The sequence below is a fragment of the Diuraphis noxia genome, unplaced genomic scaffold (assembly GCF_037042655.1).
Source record: "Diuraphis noxia isolate RWA-SAM2 unplaced genomic scaffold, SU_Dnox_SAM2 contig0002, whole genome shotgun sequence".
NCBI lineage: Eukaryota > Metazoa > Arthropoda > Insecta > Hemiptera > Aphididae > Diuraphis > Diuraphis noxia.
Genome location: NW_028301712.1, coordinates 25,723,493 through 25,744,811, shown reverse-complemented (window position 1 = coordinate 25,744,811; position 21,319 = coordinate 25,723,493). Strand labels below are relative to the sequence as shown.

At 26.6% G+C, this 21,319-nt stretch overlaps 2 protein-coding genes across 5 annotated transcripts in view; both read right to left on the bottom strand.

The window, feature by feature from the left end:
- Positions 1 to 740: 740 nt before the first annotated feature.
- Positions 741 to 13,579, bottom strand: LOC107161630 (uncharacterized). Of its 3 annotated transcripts, XM_015508114.2 has the most exons (16): positions 13,128 to 13,579; positions 9,945 to 9,992; positions 8,290 to 8,380; positions 8,062 to 8,172; positions 7,839 to 7,955; positions 6,464 to 6,580; positions 6,150 to 6,403; positions 5,529 to 5,697; positions 4,957 to 5,101; positions 4,627 to 4,792; positions 4,163 to 4,545; positions 3,604 to 3,781; positions 3,269 to 3,543; positions 3,040 to 3,208; positions 2,615 to 2,953; positions 741 to 2,538 (listed from the first exon to the last, which is right to left on the bottom strand). In XM_015508114.2, the coding sequence occupies exons 2-16, from the start codon at positions 9,981 to 9,983 to the stop codon at positions 2,125 to 2,127; spliced, it is 2,967 nt and encodes a 988-aa protein (XP_015363600.2). In that variant the 5' UTR covers positions 9,984 to 9,992; positions 13,128 to 13,579; the 3' UTR covers positions 741 to 2,124. The 3 variants fall into 3 exon arrangements, with proteins under 3 accessions (XP_015363600.2, XP_089075689.1, XP_015363602.2); XM_089219563.1 differs by lacking the exons at positions 9,945 to 9,992; positions 13,128 to 13,579 and adding an exon at positions 8,765 to 8,794; XM_015508116.2 differs by lacking the exons at positions 4,163 to 4,545; positions 4,627 to 4,792 and having other exon boundaries at positions 13,128 to 13,574.
- A 3,475-nt stretch (positions 13,580 to 17,054) lies between these two features.
- Positions 17,055 to 21,319, bottom strand: part of LOC107161627 (uncharacterized) — a 102,744-nt gene continuing 98,479 nt past the window's right edge. The window contains exons 12-15 of one of the 2 annotated variants that reach the window (XM_015508109.2): positions 19,627 to 19,761; positions 19,399 to 19,519; positions 19,100 to 19,341; positions 17,055 to 17,354 (exon numbers count right to left, since the gene is read on the bottom strand). In XM_015508109.2, coding sequence (XP_015363595.1) covers positions 17,268 to 17,354; positions 19,100 to 19,341; positions 19,399 to 19,519; positions 19,627 to 19,761 — 585 coding nt within the window. In that variant the 3' untranslated portion in view covers positions 17,055 to 17,267. Of the gene's footprint in view, positions 17,355 to 19,099; positions 19,342 to 19,398; positions 19,520 to 19,626; positions 19,762 to 21,319 lie in introns of those variants that run through there. The other variant, XR_016190605.1, reaches the window with a different exon arrangement.

Here is a 21,319-nt window from a genome sequence, read left to right as displayed (position 1 = left end):
AAATACATTTTTAATTTTCTTAGATTTTTATTCTAGGCGTCAATAACATTTTATTCGGTGGATCAAAAAGCTTTAAAATGTCGTAAAAGATTCCTTAAAAAGTTGCTATACCAAAGAGCAGTTGATAAATATTAAAAATTTAAAGACACAATTTATATTATAAGTTATAATTTTAATAAAATTTATCAAAATCTCAAAAATGTTCTATTTATTTTGCAGTTAAATCATTTTTTGATCCTTTTTTATAGCTAAGAATTTAAAACTTTAAACAAGGATTATCGTAAAAAGTTCTTATGGTATTAAGCAAAAACAAAAATAAATCACTATACACATTTTATATTCAAATTTGAATGAAATTATTTACTAAAACCTAATACAATGTTTTTAGTAATTTTATTGTAATTTAAAAACTTTATTCGTAGGTACTTCAGAGTTCAAGAGTACATTATATTGTATAATGTATACAGATAATCACATTTTCAATTGCAATTTTTATGGAAAAAATTTATTTAACAAACTATAGTACAATCAGTCAAATAAATTTCTTTTAATCACAAAATTATCATAAAATATACTTCATAATATGATAGACGATAGACTGACAGTTGTCTTCAATTATAAATGTTTTCCATGTACCTAAAAAGATTACTGAATTCAAATTTATAACATTTATTAAAGTGACTTTGCAGACAGCCAATACATGGCAGTGTTATTCATTTACCCACTTTCTGTTCATCAAATTCATTAACTTGCACATTTATTTTAAAAACAATTCAAAAATCAACACAATATCAAATCATTACATCCTAAGATTATTAAAGATTGAAAAACAAATGGTGGCATCGAAGAGTGACTCGAAAAAATTATATAGTCATAGGAACCATTATAATTTGTACAACTCAGTATAATATCTACAGATTTATACAACACAGATATTATTTGTATGTTTATATTATGGAGTAATATAACTATAGATCTTTAGTAATAGTGTCTAATAAAATTACTCAAGTTTATATAAATGATGAACCCTTAAAATCGTGTTTATTTGGAATAGTTCCAAATTTATGTAACATACTGGCATAATTAATAATTTCTTAAGTTTTAGATTTAACTGCTTCATATAAAAATATTATAAATATATAAACATTTTTATATCTTACATTTAAGCGTCATGAACAAGTATCAATTATCAATAGCTTCTATACACATTTTGTAAGCATGACCATGGGCAGATAGACGTACCACAAAGCCAAGAATGACCCAAGGCATTTTGTTTTCATACAAGGGTATTCGCTCATGTGCAATACTACATCTAGAAACTATTCATGTTATAAACAAGTTTTGAATAATAATAATGTAGAATACTTAAATTATTTTTACAATTTTGATATTATGATACATAGTAAAGGTAAATGCGTATAAATTGTTTTAGTAAATTATTTTCATTAACATGCAAATTAATAGAGAATGTTATGAAAAATAAACAATTTATAATCAGTGGGAACATGAAATACAATTTCCGTTATATACCAATTAAGAACTATACAGTTTTTCTTTATTTATTGGATCACTTTAAAAGTTATCTTCTTGTATTTATGAAAGATACATAATCGGTTATCGATATTGAATTATTTATTTTATAACAAACAAAAATATACTAACTTTAATAGTAATATCATATTATTTAAGTTATAGACAATTGATATCAGTCTTAAAACTGATAACTGCGTGAATTATATTCATAAAAAGTACATAGAATTTAACTGTTCCTTAAAAAGTTCTTGAACCTAATTTTATTTAGGTTTGGATCAAAATTAATTTACAATGAATAGCAAGATTTACATTTTCATTTAAAGATTTATATTATTTACAAAATGAAAAAAAAAAATATGAATTATAAATGAAATAAAATTATTACAAATATAAGACTACTAAATGTATGATAACATTTATGATTAGTTATACATACAGAAAAATATAATACATATACATTATAACTAATAATTTAAGTCATTATTAAAATCTCCACCTTGAAGTACAAAAAATTTCCATGGTCACAAAAAATAGAATCATAACGTAAAAGGTTTCTCATATAGAGAAACCTATGAATACTACATATTTAATTCAAAGATCATTAAACTGTTCACTTAAATAAACTCTAACAGTTCCAGAAAAGGGAACCTTAATTACTTTAGTCTTAGCATCAGGCATCATTGTATCTAACAATTTTTCTAGTGCAGGAACTGAAAGTATATCAACATTATCTGACTTGTCTTTTTCTTTTTCCTTTTCGGGAGCAGGCTCATCTCCTGGTCGCTGCCTGGGCTTTCTTGTCCTCAATATAGGTATATTGTTGGTTGTTTCTTTGGTATGAGATAATTCTAAATTATAACCAATAGTATGCTGGTTTTGTTGATATTGAGTTATAAACAAGTCTGTAACACGGAGTAACTCATGAGTCAATCCCCAAACCAAGTGTGTTAATGTCTTAGAGAGTATCTTGAGACAGTCAATTAGGTGACAGTTAGTAGTAGCGGACTAAAAAAAAACAAAACATTAATACTTGAATATTTAAACGTAATAAATCAATATAATACATAATAAGTATACATACTTGGCTCACATAAGCAGGAATTATCAGTAAAGCTTTAATACCATCACATTTTTCTAATTCATCTTCAACACAATTACTGAATTCTATATTTATCAATTCCAAAATCTTGAGCTTTTCAAGTCCTCTAATGACAGTAAAAACTTCTTGTGCATATTGTTCCCATCTACCACAGCAATTTTCTAATCTCAATGATTTCAAATTGACAAATCTTTTTAGTGATGCGGCAAAATCCTTTGATAAGCAATCACAGTCACCAATTTCCAAAAACTCAATATTATCAGTAATAGTATCCAAACTCTGACAGATGTCTTTTGGAAATGATTTAATAGAGGTTAATGACTAAATAATGATAGTAAAAATAAATATAATTATTTTCAACCCTTAAATATTTTAATTTAATATGTATTAGTAATCATTAAACTCACAAATTTATTCAAATTTACTAAATTTTCAAATGATGGCAAGGACGTCAATTTTATTCCAGTTAATCCTTTTAGTCTTAACTCTGTGAGCTTTGTCATTTGTCCCAAATAATTTAAGTTTAGGAGCATAAAATCATTGACATTTTTTGCCTCTTTTGTAACATTTGGATTTCTAAAAATAAAGCAAATCATTAAATAGGTCGAAAAACAAATAATAAAATTTCTTTATTACTTTATTGAACTAGCATTAAGTATTTCAATTTGAGGTAATGAGTAAATAATATCTTCAACAACATGGGTAGGACATCTATATAATTCAATGAATTTCAACTTTTGAGCTCTTTTCATAGCTATAGAAAAACGCAACCAAAAATTTTCGAATTCTTCAACTTTAACAGGTATCAACATACGCCTAGTATCTAATGTTTCAGTTCTTTGTTGATCAATAGAGTCTACAAACCTTTCCCAGTCATAAACCATAGAATTTTTTAAGCGAACAGTCTGCCACTAAAAATATTTAATATATTAGCAAAAATACATCGTATGAAATTTTAAGGTTGCACTTACCAAGAACTTATTCATTGCTATTATATGCCAGGCAGTACATACTCTAGAAGCTGATAAAAGCTCATGTGTTTTCAGATGTTTAAAAACATGTCTTAATGCTTTAACCATGTAATTGAATGATTGCATGGATGCAAAAGGTGTTACAACTTCTCTTAATGAACCATTCATTTCAGAATTCCTGAAAAGTTTTATTAAAAAAGAAAAATTAAGTTAATAATATTTGATTTTTCTTATTATAAGAAAGCATTCTTAAATATTTATTTATGTTCTCGACCAGGCACATATAAAGACCACTAGCTTTAACATGCAAACAAAATTAGGCCTCAGAACACGTAAGAAACAATAAGATAACAAAAAGGGGTTGGAAGGAATATAGGAATGCTGACTTTCCGCTCAAATCTGAAAACAAACACAATCAAATAATTAAAGTAGTAAAAAAAATGAACATTTTACATACACTCATTCATACAAATAAGACCAATGACCAACGCTATTGTGTGCCTGGTCCATGACTACATTCCCCCCAAAAGATAGGGAAGATAGAAACACATTTACTTACTCATCCAAATTTTTAGGTTCTTGAATAACACATGTCATCAAACTAGGTCCTCGTGTTTGTTTCATTTCATAAACATATTGTTCATGGAAATTACCATCAACCATTGTAGTTTTATATTCATTTCCTTGACAAATAACTGTATTTATTATATCAGAGTCATTATCATCACTATTTTCATCAATTTCATTATGTGTTTCTTCAGTTTTAGAAATTGGTGTTCTATCAATAATAAAATTAGGTGTGTCTGATGATTCCGACCCTTGATGAAGTTGTCGTATACGAATTGGTTCAACACGCAGTTGTTCTGGTTCAGAAGCACCAATAATCACTGTATGAGAGGACTGTACACGTCTATTTCTTTGTCGCACAGTAGATCGACAGTTCTAAATAAAAATATAAATCCAATAATGAATGTTGTTTTATTGATTTAAACAAAATAATGATAACTACAAATAATAACTTACTATACAGACATAACCAACAATTTTTAAATTAGCATTTAAATTGACACATGCTGGATGATAGTAGACCAAACATTGAGCACACATCAAAGTGGCAGGTTCATCACTATTTGGGCACCGTATCCCACAAGGTGTTTGCATAATAACTTCACCATCTGATGTTGACAACCTATTTTTATCCATTCACGTATATGGTTTGATTGAGGAAGGATTATGAAGGAAGCATAAGGATAACAACCCCTTAATTTTGCAATACATTTTTGAAGCAAAATAATAAACTAATAAGCAAAAACTGTTTAAGCATAACAATAAAAAATAAAGCCATTATGTTACCGTCTTTTATTAACTGTGTTATCTATATCAATATTCTCAAGTTTCGGAGAAGAAACTTTAGGTGATGCACTAGATTTAATAGCTTGCCAGTCTTCAGATATGTATTCAGGTGTAGATGAAGAGGCGTTCAATGATTCTGAATTACCTATGTGATAAAATAAATTGTTAATTCTGTACTTAAATTGCACAATATAAAATAACTATAAATTAATCAGATTAATAAGCAAGTAAATACACAGAAAGTTCCATCAAAAGGAAAATTATATTGCGTACAATTTTGAAAAAATGTGAATTGTATTTTATTTAAATATTCTATAGATAGATTGTCGCCTAATAAGTGCATTCCAGAATTTTAAAATGAGATGCAATATTATTTGAGATTATGTTAGATAAATTGACAACTGCAAGAGTCAATGTAAATCGTATGAATTATGTTTATTTTATAAATTATAAATATATAATTAAAGACAAATTTTAATTTTTTTTTTTTGATATATTAAAGAAAAATTGATTTCTTTATTAATAAATTACAAATAAAAATAAAAAAGTATATAAAATATATTTACATTTACCTTTTTTAGATCTTGATCTTGAGGAGCTCTTAGCATTTTTAAAAACAACCTTCATTTTACTTGAAGACTTGTTGTTTTCATCTTCTGACAATTCATAATCAAATGGTGGTCGTTGTACAGGTGTTTTAGATTTTTTAGGTCTAACAGCAAGACCAACAAATGAATCTTCCTAAAAACATAAAAATGTTTAATGAAAAAAGAAAATTACACAAATAATATATTTAAAAAAATAGAGATGACAAATTTATTTTATAAATTCAAAATTATTTTATCTTATTTAAACTGACTAACTTTTATAAATTCAATTTAATTTATAGAATTTAAAATATAATCAAAAATAAAATGAACAATGTCTTAAAGTTTTAGTTTTAGATTACATTTTTTTTAAATTAATTATTACTTATTTAAGTCTAAAAATTAAAATGTTCTAAGAATTTAAGAAAAAGCAGGGAAGGAATAAAAAATAGTATATTATATAACACAAAATAAATAATAATATACAAAGTTAAGTATACAAAATAAAATGTTTTCTAAATAGTTTTTATGGAATGATTTGCTACAAATAGGCAAAAAAAAAAATTGATAGTTTGATATAATGTATATAACAATTGTTTTCATTACTTTAGATAATTTAGAATTAGCATCTCTGATCAGTTCTTTTGATCGGTCATTCAAGCCAATTGGTTGCTTTAAAAATGTAAAACTTTCTATAGTTAGATCCTTATCAGGCGAGATGTCCAATTGTTCTTGAATTTCTCGTAATGATCTAAGTTTTCGGTTACTTGGAGAATAATAGTATACATCACCACTTCTATTTGTTCGATTAAGAACTGTAGATTCACCCGATGTTCTGTAAACTAATTCTCGTTTCCATCCTGAAAATAAAATTAACAAAATTAATATACAAAAACAAATAATTAATACAATTCACTTACCATGCTCAAATGGAAGTTTGAAAATAGCATCACTGATATCAACATTTATTTTTCTACCTGTACTACGACGTGCTCTAGCGTTAGATGAGGTGAGGTTGAATGTTGGAGTACTAAGTTCTACAAATATTAAAAACAAATAAATAACTATTTTATATAATAATCTTATTTAAAACCAATCATTATTATTTTAAAGTGAGTCCTGTTTATTACAAAACTTATACTGAATATAAATAAATAACTGTTGCTTTTATAATTTGATATTTCAGAGAAATATCATGACGTGCAACATAGGATATCAAACAACATATAGTAACTTAATATTCAATATTGTATGCATTAGTTAATACTTTATGGTATGAAAATACTATGGTTATATCTATACATTTTATCAATTTTTTGAACCTAAACACTGCTTAATAAATTGTGCATTGAAACAAATTTGTATTCTTCAAAAACTTCCTCAGGCTACACATTACTATTTTTTTTTAAAACACTAAGGTTTATAAATTATGAATTTAAATTAAAAAAATTATTCAATTTTTTTATGTAGCATCATGATCAGTTTAACTATTTGCTTAATACTTTTTTTAAAGATAATTTATTAGGTACTATATCAACATCTAATAATAATATTGAGGCACTAGCTTATAATTTAATACTAGATTGCACTTATAATATTACAAAATTTATAAATTGCAGTAAAAAATGAAAAATGAAATGTATAACATCATTCAAAAAACATTTTTAGTTTCAATTTCTAAAACTTATGTAATAAATTTATAATATAGGTATTATATATAATATAATAATATGTCATTCAGCACTTGTTTACTAACTATAAATAATATATTATATTGTGTTGGTACCCATATACATATTTCAATTGGCATTTCCGAATACAAAATGTTAATGCAATGATAAGATTAAAATAAAAGATAAAATAGTAGACCCAAGGTTTTCACAATACCATACTCACAAGCCACATTTAAGTGGTACGAAACTTAGTTGTGATCTAACTATTAGGTAATTTAAACATAACAATTTATTAATTATAATGGTATTGATATTTTATTTTAACAAAAAAAAAGTTCATTAATATACTAAGGAAATTTTTACTTTTTTATTACACAACAATAAGAAATTCAGGTGAAATACAATGGGTGTGTGTACAACAAAGAAAATAAGATCATTAAGATGTAATGGAAGCATCAAAACAAATACGTTAAAAAAAGAATTTAATAATACCCAAAATAATTATTGCTTGTTATGTATTTATATTGAGTGGGGAGAATTAGGAAATTATGTCCTACTCTAAAAACATATGAGGAGTTGTATCGATTTTTCAATACACGTACTACACATTTTTATCACTCACCTAAAGTAGGGAGAACTTGTAACTCTGAAGATTCTAAAGCATCACTGCGTAAATTGTCTTTCTTATGCCTCTTGTTACTACGATTGTTCTTGACATCATTAGGTTCAGGTGATGATACTATAAATTAATTATAAAAATATTACATATGTTATCATCTATTTATTTACATGATATAAAATTCAAGAACATGAATAGGTTTACAAATATTAACTTCACAACTTACTACTTGATTTAGACGGTTTCTTTTTATTAACATGGTTATTATTAACAATGGAGGGCTCTTCTACTTCCACAGGTTCACCTGTTGTTTCTTTACTAAGTTCCATTTTTAATGCTGAACATTTTCAAAAACAAAAAAAATTTGATATAATTTAAAATTAATAATTCATATATTTAATTTTAAGTTAAATACAAAAGTTCTTTAAACATATTGTAGCATCAAAAACCTTACATTTTTTCTTATTTTCAATGATTATCAAAAGTTCATCATCAATATCAAATCCAATAAAATGTTGTTCTGGTTTTAAAAGTTTATTGGTTTCCTAAAAAATAAACAAATTTAAATTATAATAATAATATATTATTTTTAATTAATTCTACGAAAAAATTGTATGTTGTTAATAATATAAATTCAATCCAGTTAAGAAATAAAGTTGATTTTATACAAATAATAATACAGAAATGAAGCACAATTTATTAGAATGAGTATTAAGTGGAAAGGCATTATTATATTAAATGTTTTGTTATATTACCATAATTTAATAAGGTAAATAAATGTTAAATTATGATAAATTATATTTAACATTGCTATTATTAATCTGCATTAAAACAATACACACTAAATTATTAACATTGCATGTAATTTGTAATTTTTTTACTGATAGAAATGCCTTAAGGAAATAAAATACATATTAAACTTAACTTACCATTAAGGTACTCATTTTTCAAAACCATAACAATAAAAAAATAAAGGCAAACATAATATCTTTAAAATATTATTAAATAACTAAAATGGATAAGAAAAATCTTTCGATGTACAGTTGTCAGTTAATGAGATAGGTAGTCAGTGATACCAACATAGAAATTATCTTATACATATTCTTAAAAATGTGTTAAAACAAATATTGAAATTTAAATCACATATAAAATGTGTAACTGTATAGGACTGAACTAATGTTTTAAAAAATTGTATGGACATACATAAAATTCTAAAGCGATATTAAAGGTAATAATAAAATATTTATTATTATACATAGAGTTATCAACTATAATAGTCAAGTTATTACTAACTAGTTAAAATATGCTGTTAGAACCAGAAGTTGTTTATTAAAAATTTATATTTTGTATTTTAACAATCTATATAAATATATAATCATTAAGGAAAATTTACTGTAGGACGTAGGTATGTATCAGGGGCGGACTGGGGTAAGAAATTGGCCCGGACAACGGACAATCCTAGGTAGAGGACCAAAAATTTCTTTAATATCATAACACAGCACATAAGTGTCTTTATGACAATGTCCAATCACTATCACTAATCACTAGACAGTTGTACACATGGGCCCAATATACCTGTGAGGGCCCGCTATCATACCAGCCCAGGACACGTTAACCCCCTCGCCCATCGGTTCAGTCCGCCAATGGTATGTATATAAGTGAAGGATCAAATTAAAATTTTTCTTAAATGTCTATTTTAAGAACCCATCACTAAGTATAAATATAAATAATTTAGGAATTAAATAAAATATTTATTGCAAATTTCTTTAGAAACACTGATTTTTTAATACTGGAGGTGTTGAAGTAAAATATTTGATAGCTCATACTTGGTGCTCAGACAATTTAAATAAAAAACATCCTTAAATTTGTTATTTAAAACCATCTTGAGTAGATCTATAAAACTGTAAAAAGACAAACTTCAAATGGCCTTTCGATTTTTGAGTTAATGCAAAATTCTGAAATTCACCTTCGTCTTTAGCATACAAAAATACATTAATTGTTTGTGGAAAAAAAAATGGAATTCATTTGATAAAAAATCAGTGTTACATAAGTAGTATGAGTACAGAGTAAGTATAATATCTAATTATAATATACAAATCTATTAATTACTTTTAAACCAGCAGATTTCTTCCTCTCCGATTTATCCATTTTTGATACCTAGAATAATACAAAATTACCAAAATATTATAAGTATTTTATAGTTATAAAAATAAAAATAATAATGCATTTAAATATGAATTTATTGGGACTAGATACGGCGTTTCCCAACCGGTGTACCGCAAAATATAATGATTATTAATAGGCTTACTTATAGTTTCGATAATAAGTCTAAATATTTTAATAATTCTCTTAGTCTGATACGAGTGTGCATTTCTCTATTACTATAACTATTCAACTATGTCACTATAAGGTGGAAACTTATAATGAAGGGAAACCAATACACCTTAAAATACTATTTTTTTCCAATATTTCCCATTTACCTTTTATCAGTTATAATAATTTAATAATTTGGAACCGATTTAATTCTGAAATTTGAATTTCAAGTTTATGAAAATTGTACCTAGTTTGACTCACTACCATCACTACAAAGTAAATACTAAATAGGTATATGTTCACAATATTCAATATTGTGATATACCAGTGTCTCGCGAGGATTTCTCATTGTGATAACTCCTGAGGTAACAAATAAATCATAAATCTGTTTTGTTTTTTTTTATTAGACTGACAAAGACAAGGGCTACATGTATTTTATTTTTTAATATGATTAAATTTCTTGGTAAAAAAGTTTTTTTTTTTTAAATTGCTTTTTATTATAAAATAATTATAGCAAATAAAAAAGTTTAAAAATTATTATTTTTATTTTAAAAATAAATAAAGATACCTATTTTATAGTTTATTTATTATTTAGCATACAATTTTTACCTTTAAGCATTTTATTTTCATTAATCTCATGATTTTTAATAATTTTTTAGTTTATAGATAAAATAGCAAAAACTAGTTCTTGTCCGAACGAAAAGTCCCCCTCAACGGCCAATGGGTATATCCACACGGGATACTATGTATTGTGTTAGCCAATCACTAAACATCCCGCAACAAGCGTAGTTTTATTCTTCTCATTGATAAAATATAAAATAACATGATTACTAATCAGTGATTAGTATAACATATAATTTAATGGCAAATTAAATGAGACGAACATCAACTCAAGCTGAGGATAGTAGAATGTCAGCTGGACTTAAGGTTGTATTATTGCTGACATACCTAATTATTTACAAACAACACATACATACCTAATAATGTTATTTGTTAATTAAAATAGGTGGTAGAAAACTGATTAGATAAAAAAAATATGTAAATATGATTTTATGGTGGAGTTATACCATTTAAATATGTACTTGCCTTGTAAGACATAGAACTGTTAAAAATTTGAATTGTATTGGAAAACTGATGACCTAATAAAAATTTAACTAATTTATTGAAAAAAAATTTTTTAATGTATAAAAACTAATATAGGTACAAACATATTATTGTAATTAAAAAAACTGCACTTTTTTCTAAAATTGTTATGTAATATAACATATTATTATTTAAATTAGGATGTTAGTTAGCTGAACATGGATTATTGAGTAGCATAATTGAAACAAAATGTCTAGGGACAGACCAGCCATAAATTTTATTATGGTGAATCAATCTGGATATTGAAACAACACATCGGTTTAGTATTTGAAACAATTAGTGCCAAAAATTGTTATTTGGCAATAAACAATGAAATTACATCGTACATTATGTTTTTATAATAAATACTGAATTTCACTTGATTAAGGAAAGATCAGAGAGAAGCCAATTTTAGTATGGCATAAATGTGGTTTGATATTTGTTGGACCGAACTTATGGATTTTCAATGTGAACGAGGAGACTAGGCTTTATTGTAAGACCTTACTTAAATACACATAAGCTATAAAAAAATGACAGAGCCAAAGAGACAAAGACAATCAAAGAAAGATTCATAATTTTTTGTTGTGCCACTGTGTCAGTAACCAATATGAACTGGAAAAAATGACATGATATACATTTTACATAGCAAAAAGTTAATTTTATCATAAAAAGTAACTTATTTCTTTAAAATTATACATTTACCCAGTGGCGGATTTAGCGTCAGGCAAATTAGGCAGTTGCCTAGGGCGGCAATTTTAGGCCAATATTTTATTGAAAATATACTCTAGGTTTCTTTTTGATTTCCTTATGTAGAGTGATTACTTTGAAGGATGGAAAATGAAAATGTTTAATATTTGTATAACATAATATTCTCGTTAATATAATTTATTTATTATTTTATAATACTAATACATAACAATAAACGTCCAAGTAAATAATTGAACGACTGCCGGAACGTATATTATCTATTATCTAAATACTAACCATAGATTACATATTTCGTTTTTTGTTTTTTTACAGTCATAATGGGGCGGCAAAAAAAAAATTTGTTTAGGGGCGGCAATTGTGTAAATCCGTCTCTGCATTTACCTATTTCATAATAAATAAAACCAATTACTTTGTAGTAACAATCAGTAATTGATATACTACATCTCGGTCAAATTATGTTCCTAATAAGATTCCTAATTCGAATATGTTCCTAATTAGATAATCTATCTCGATTAATATTTCTCCAATATTTATGAGATATTTATTTCATTATTATTTCATAAAAAGCAATTTCATGAGATAAAATATTAATTATTATTAAGTAAATTATAATGCGTAGTAAATTTCACATTAACAGTTGTTGAACATGCAAAATAAAGCTGTTCATAATCTAGACATGAATAAGAATAGCACAGAATCATTTGATATATAAGATACTCTTATCCTAAATCACTATTCCGTACTAAGGTAAAATTGTAAACAAGCGTCAACAGAATTTTGTTGAAGTAGTTCTATTAGACCCTATAATGCTGTGCCCCAGAGTTTTAAATGAGACAGAAACGGTGAACATTTCTCCATTCTCCATAAGCCCGTGAAGAGTAAAATATTATTAAAAGTTACGGTTAGAATACTTTACAAAAATTTCCATCACTAGAGGGATAATGAAAAGACGGATCCGTGGGCATACTAATGTGCATCTTTCAACGACACAATTCGAGTCAGACGAAACTCGTCTGCAGGTACATTATGAATACAATTTTACGTTTAAATTGCATAATAATATGGCAGTACATATAATAATGGTAATATTAATAATATAAAACCACAAATAACCGCAATTATGTAGCTGTCATGTGGATGCATACGTACTCGCTTTTAACACAGCAGTATATGCCGACGGTGTTATCGCAGCAGGAAACGCGCGACTCACGTGCGATTGAGCAGGACGGACACGTCCAAAGATCGTTTTATTCAAGACGTGTCTTCGAACGCCACAGTTGCCCGGGAAACTCGTCACCAGTCAGATTACATGGATGCGGTTTTCGGTGGGACGGCGGACGGAGACGTTGTCACGATAACGCACTAGGAGGATCCGTTCTGGGAGCCGATAACAAAATGAGACTAATGAGAGAGGAAAACGCGAGAGTTATGCATTCGGTAGATGGTGGTCGGTCAACGCGTTACGTTCGGCCGATCGAGAGAATATGTCAACAGACAACAATATCAACAAATAAATCGCGGGAACCGGTGAAGTACGAGCGGGAAGTGAAAAGACAAGGTGGTAGTGTGGTTGTGGTACGCGGCTCTGATGGGGCGTCGTGGAAGATCGCGGGGATGACGCTTGTGGCGGCACTCGATAATGAAGCGGCGATGAAGGGGGAGGCGGACAAACCGTTTTTTCGTTTTCCAAGCTATTTGAGGTTATGCGAATTATTGGAAAACACTAATAAATTTAATTTGAGTATTTGATCTTACCTCGCCGAACACAAAATTCGAATTTAAGCTATGCACTCGGAGCCGTGGTGATTTTTGCCAGGCGATTAATTTTTACAAATCATAATCATCGAATAATGAAGACGTAAACGGTCTTAACCTCAAATATGTTCCCGCTATTATTCGGGTCGTTTAAAATTAATAACAATTTTCGTCGCAGCCCATGAGTGCCCATCACGGTTTAAGTTTAAATTTCTATCTTTAACCGTGTGGTGCCCGCCGTCCCCACCAACCGTTCCTAACCACTCCACCAGTCATGGCAGTTCTGCAATACCTAGCTTAGATCACATACCATCATAGAACAATACAATACTATGGATGGAGCCAAAGTGTTTTAGGTATTAGGTATACCAAATACCAATACAATTTACTAGAGAATGAAACCGATATTAGCAACGAGTTCCCGAATAGTTGTTCGGTTTGCGCATGCGCTGTTGTAATTCGTTGCTTATTTATCCACATGTTATTATACTTATAGACGTTAGACTGTACTACCGTAGTGTTCGTAGCATAGAATATATGAAATTAATAAATTATAATAATATAATAAAATAAAATAATATATTATATTATTATAATTTTTTATATAAGTATTCTGTGGTGGTACGGCCAATGGATGATTATGCTATATCGAACTCCTAAAACAGAGATTCATCGTTAAGAGGACGCTACACCCGCATGTGTTGTTTCCGTCTTGCAAGTACATTGCAAAAACTTGCGCGGGAAAGAACCGAGAAGGCTACAGCCATAACTAAGAAACTAAATTCTCACCGCAGATAAAAGGGAACTTCGACTGTGCAACGTTGTTTTTATTTTTTTGATATAGAACTGAAAAAAAGTTATTCGATTTTGAAAAACGCAAAAATAATGAATTTTGAAACAATAAGAACTTTTTTTCTATTTGTGATATCGAAAAATTGAAAACAACGTTGCACAGTAAATGTTCTCCTTATTATGTGGTGAAAATTTCGTTTCTTAGTTATAACTGTATCTTTCTCGGTTCTTTCCCACGCGAAACAGTTTTTGCAATGTTACGCACTTGTAAGACGGAGACAACACAACACATGCTGGTGTAGCGTCCTCTTAATATCGGCTTCAAAATAATACGCTGTGACTCCATCCATAGTATATAGTCTAACAGTCTAAGGCAATACCTTTAATATTTTTTACTAACTAGATTAATATTTGTTTAGTTTTTATGGTGTATTCAGAGGCGAAACAGTATGGGAAAAATGTTGTTCTGATAGACTTGTTTCATGTTTCACAAATTACTTGTTGTACATTAGAAACAAAAGTCCATTGGAAATTTGGAACAAATATTTGTATTTTTCGAAATTTTTTTTTAAATTATATTATAGAGATTTAAAGAATGATAATTAATAAAAGTAAATTCAAAGTTTTTAGGAAACTTACCAATATAATATAAGTGAATTTTGGGTATTTTTAATGAACAAATTCAGTTACTTAGTCACTTTTTTAAATAGCCTTAAACACTTATAGACTTGCATTTAGGCAATCTTAGACATGAGTTTTTTTAGAATTGTAATATTGTAATATAAGCATAGCCAATGGTCCACTCAGTGGCTAGGGTGATGGGGGGCTGGCAATCCCTGGGCCTATAAAAATTTAGGCTGCTTGAATAAATTTGGGCCAATTAATTATAAAATTTAAAAGTTGAATAATAATAATACCTCATGAATAATTAATAAATGTACACAGTATATGAATCTTCGACACATAGTCAACAATTAATACCTATAGCTGTTACAAGCATCTACAGCTATAAATCATAAAATATATTATTTTGTATTCATAACTACACAATTTCCATAATATTATTCATTACTATATTATATTTATATTTTATTATTTAAATTACCTTTCTATTAATTAGTAATTTGTTGCACAATTTTTACTATTATTTTTTTATTTTCCTGTGTACTATACAAAAAAAAAACTATTATTGAATTTTATTATTAGCCCAAAATTGAGGCCGAATTTTCTGTTTAGCCAAGGGTGATTTTTCTTCTCAGTCCGCCCTGTAAGCTGTACCATACTGATACTTTTTATAGTATGTAATGTATAATAGTTTGCAACTTATATATTAAACATTGTCATAATTGATATTTTTATACCACAAAACTGAAAACTTTAATATAAAATATTACATATCTAATTAAATATCCAGAAAAATGTAATTATTGAATTATTGGTGAATGATTCAGTTACCTGTAACGGGTATTTTTTGTGGTCTTTCTATCAAAAAAAACCTTGATATTATAAGGAGCTCCTGTATTTAGTATGAATGAATACATTCATTAACTTAAATAGTGGGTGATCGCCAGTGAGGCGGTGAGTAAATGAAAGTAATTTAATTACACCTAAATTAATTTTTCAAATATCATTGGCATGGCCCACTCTTTTACAACAGGCTGCACAATACCTAAGCTTATAAGCAGGGCTCATATTTATATGCAAATGCATATTCATCTACAATTTACCGAGAACAATTTTGATCATAAATTTCGATGTTTTAATCGATTCATAAGGTGTAGATTCTAAGGTTAATTTTTTTTTTTTGCATATTTTGCATATTTAAATGAAAATGCATATTATAGCATATTTCTTGATATTTGCATAAATGTTGCATATTCTACAATTATAATAAAAATTAACAGCAATAATAATAATTAATAATCATTATAATTCTATCTTTGTTCATTAAAATAGTCATGTTTACGTCAGTACATATACTTACTGTTGATAGTAAATAACCTATAATAATAATGCACATCGATAAGTTATAGACAAATAACAAAAAATATTGGATTTTATAGTGGTAAATTTATAATTATACGATTAAATTAGAGTTAGACAAGTTATAGTATATGTACACTGTACACATACTGTAAATGTCTTTAAAAATTGTATCTGGCATTTTGTTTTAAGTTAACTTTTTTATGCATATATTTAGATTGTGTAATATTTTTACTTGAAATCGTATAGTTTATTAATTTGTAAAAAAAAATTTGCATTTTATAGATTTTTATTGCATATAAATCCCGGGCGGCCTTACTTATAAGTGTAATTATTTTTAATTTTGTAATTCTAATGAATATAATGGGTCCCTAAAACATAATTTTTTGGCCTATGGTTAACTTATTAAATTTTAGTAGACTATTAGTTAATTGCTTTTAAAATCCAACAATAGTATTTTTTTTTATATCTAAAATGTCAATTAAAAGTCTCAGTTAACACTTTCCAACATCATAAGAAAAAATGTAAAAATAATACATAAACAAATATTCATAAATGTGTGTATTAAAATTAATGTACATCTTGATGTAAATATTAAATTATTGTCAAAAAATATGAAATTGACAATTGTTATAGTTAAATTTCTAAAGGGGGATATATTATAATAAAAGAGTAAATTATATAATTTCTTAGAACATTTAGAACAGCTTAAAATATTTATTAATGTTCAACTTCTCTTACAGGCAAGTGTATTGTGGATCATTTAGAAAAATAGTTAACTTCTCCAAGACTAGTTAAACTTTCAGCTTCACTTTCAACTTCTTGAGTAGACTGTTTCAATGAAATCTATATTTTGACAACAAATAACAAACATTAACTTTAAATAGTTTACACAATATGGTTTTTCAATGTTTACATCAACCTCATAATTATTTACACATATTGGTATTAAGTTTACTTGGTCTGTGGTAGGGACCAAGGATAAAAGACCAAAGTAGAGGGATTCAATTAGACTCGACTATTCTACTTCTGAGTGCTGTTATAACGTATAATTTTTAACATTTTCTTTAAGAGTAATGCTGAATGTTTTTATACACTAAAATTGTATTTAAACAACTTCCTCTGTTAAACATAATATTTATTTTTGAACTACCTACTTATCAACATTTTAATTTTTAAAGTTATATTATTGAATCTATTGTAGTTTGATACAAATATTACCAAACAAAGTACTTGATTCAATTTAGTTAATGATTTCACTATTCTCTATTTTATATACTCTATGTTAATATACTTTTCATTATATGTATTTAATGTAATGCAGATAATATTATAATAATAATATAATACAGTCACCAAATATTTGGGACTAGAGTAATGAGTTTATTAACCAAATTAATTTGTCCATGCAATGATTAATATTTATCATTATCGTGTATTTTATTTATATATAACATAAACAGTATCATTCATAAAGAAAAAAAAGCATGAAAAATTATAATGATAAAATATTTTTTTCAAAATATAATTGATAAAACTGTGAAAATAGACTAAAATTTGAGGAAATTTGCCTTTAAAAATATATATTGATCTCATTACCACTTGAATATATTTTATAACCATTAATTTCTTGTACTGTTTTGTCATTAAAATGTATGTGTCTAACTTTGAAGTTAAATAAATTACAATATAAGATTAAAATTAAAAATATAAAAACAAATTAATATTAATGAAAATATAATTTTTATTTAGTATTTAATAGAGGCCATAAAATGTATTTGTAAATGCATATAATTCATCAAATTTTTTTAGAACTTCTTTTAAATTTGTTAAATGTATGCATAGATTTTTCAGTAAATAATCATTTTTTCCAAGTATTATTAAAAACCAGTGGCGTAGCCAGGAATTTTGTATGGGGGGGGGGGGGCTAAGTCTCACAAAAAAATTCAAAAAATACAAATAACATATTTCTTTTATTTACGTTTTTTTTTTTTTAAATTGTATACATGTATAAACATTTTTATTTATTTATTATGCCTCCAATCTTTTAACTGCATCCTTCTTGACTATAGCCTACAATAGCTAAAATAAACACAGTCAATGGGGGGGGGGGGCTATAGCCCTCTTAGACCCCCCCTGGCTACGCCACTGTTAAAAACACAGCTGCAATTTTATTCAGGAGTTAAGTTGTACAAATTACTAAACTGATGTCTGATATATGATTGAATAAATCAGTGCCGTATTCAGGGGGTGGGCTTTTGGGCTTAATCCCCCCCACCAAAAAGTCTCAGGTGAGATATTTTTTTTAGTATGCAGTATTGCGTAATGAATTCAAATCATAGTAATAATTTTGAAGGGATTTATAATAGGAGCTATATAAGATTTAAAATTGTGACAATTTACATTAATATATTAAATGAACTTATAATACATTAAATAATATGTGTATATATATATTTTTAAATTATTTCTTATTTTCCTATAGAGTTAAGTATAAATATTTAAGTCCCCATCATCAGAAAACAAATCCTGAGTATGGCACTGGAATAAATATTAAACATAGGCAATTATAATTTATTATTATTTATTACCATTGAAGAAGTAGCTGTCACAGAACTTTCTGAGCTTTTATCTAAAATTTCAACTTTATCTGTTTTTTGATAATTATAGGATGTCAATAATGATAAAGGACTTAATTCCTGCTCTTGTATGTTTGATTTAAGATCACCATAATCTTTACTGGTATCGTTGATTGGCAAATGTTCATTAATTGTATTTGTCTCTAACATCTTTGTGTTTTTATCCTTCTCAAATTTGGTCAGTTGATTGCTTTCTAAATAAATTATTAAAGAATTATTTTAATCACTCAATTGAAATTTTAAAAACTTACTTGTTAATATAATTTCATTATTAGTTTTACAAACTGTATTTATTCCTGAATTTATCTTCAAACTATTTTCATTTTTTTTGCAATCATATCCATTAGTTAAAGTTGTATAATCATCATTTTTCTATTTTAAATAACAATATTTTAATTCATATATTAAACTAATACTCGTTATTACTTTGGTAAATTATTAGATAAGAAAATATTATAAGGTAAAACTTATTGGTATACATCATTATTTTTAATTTCTTCATCAGATGGCTTCAGTTGATGTTTTAATATTATACTTGAATGGCTTGATTGAGGTTGAGATGATACAGAATCTTCAAATAATGTACTCCGATCTTGAAATTTTAGTTGATGCTTCTAAAAAATACAGTTAAAAATGTAAAGATATACTACTTTATAATTTTAAGCTAAGAACATTTTTAATATTAGTATATTATTGATTTTTTATCATTGAGAATTCTATTCTGGTTTGTGGTATGTTTCTTTCTGAACAGGATATCATTAGCTAATAGCTAGCAGAACCGATTTAGGGAATAGGTGGTTTAAATACAAGTCTACAATGAAATCATGAGTTAATTTTACAGGGGCAGAATTTTATGAATTAATTATGAAAAAATATTTTATCAAAGATTAAATTTTGAATATTTTAAAAATTGCATGTATAAAAAAATATAAAATATATTCACTTTAATTTATAGTTGCTTTACAATAATGTAAGCTTTTAAGTTTTTATTTTCTCTAATAGCATGGAATAATTTATTATATAAATTTAATGTAAGTATTTAGTGATATGTTACAAAAAATATATTTGGTTATTTCTAATATTGTTTATAAATAAAAAAAAAAAATTGGATGTTGAAAATAGTATTATCTAAAATCTAACATCAAATTTTGATAGTGGTGCCGATCACCTAATTTATCTATACACGTATCATAGTAGATATTTTAGATTAGGGGGGCCCATATTATGCTATTTAATAATATAAAATGTGGATCTAGAATTTACGTTTAAACTTAAAAATAAACAATTAACCATTGCATCATGTAAGTGCTTTGATTTGTATTTGATTATTAAATTAAAAATGGAGGATTATGGTTGCTTCTTGAAGCATGATGTCATAGTATATTTTAAAAACTTCTGTATGACTGAATTTTGGATTATGTTTTGACATGAATTCTATTGAACTAGAAAAATAATAGCATTGTATGGGCATTTAAAAAAGAAGAAAGTGGTTTACATGCAATTTTACGACACCTACATAATAATAAAATAACTGAAATATTTCTTACTATTTATATGGCAAGAGAATTCTGTTAACAAAATATATACCATTAAATAGTAACAGCAGCTGAGAAAACATCTTCTTAATTAGAAATTAAAAAAAATCTATCTTTTAACGTGATTAATAATATGATCATGATTTGATCTGAATTTAGATTTAATTCTTTAAAACAGTTGTCTTCAGGTCTTTAAGCAGCAGGCCGCCTATTATTTTTGAAAAATATCTTTGGTCACATTCATAATAAATTTATGTATTATATAATACAATTTTAATTAAAATGTATTTGCAGATCTGCCAAACAACTACACAAGGTTAGCTGGCAGGTTGAAGATTCCTGCTTTAAAAATAAAGTAAGTAATTTTTAAAGTTAAGATTAAGCTCAGTCTTTAGTATTTTAATATTAAATTCTATCATATCAAAAGTTATGCTGTTTTAAAAAATATTATTATTACAATACAAATAACAAAAATTCATAAAATATGTTAACATTAATAAATAATTTAAAACAATATTAACAGGTGTTGTAATTTTGAATAATGAATTATTTTTAGGAAGAACCAGCTTGTACACATTATAAGACTGTATAGATGATACACTATTTTATTGTTAGGTATACTATTATTGTTGCGCCA

Bases quoted from the DNA above. Each gene is read 5' to 3' on its own strand.
- LOC107161630 (XM_015508114.2), bottom strand. From the start codon at position 9,983: ATGGATAAATCGGAGAGGAAGAAATCTGCTGGTTTAAAA. The intron at 7,956-8,061 runs GTAAGTTGTGAA...ATTAATTTATAG, and splicing joins GAAACCGTCTAAATCAAGTA to TATCATCACCTGAACCTAAT. The intron at 4,546-4,626 runs GTAAGTTATTAT...ATTTTTATTTAG, and splicing joins TTGTTGGTTATGTCTGTATA to AACTGTCGATCTACTGTGCG.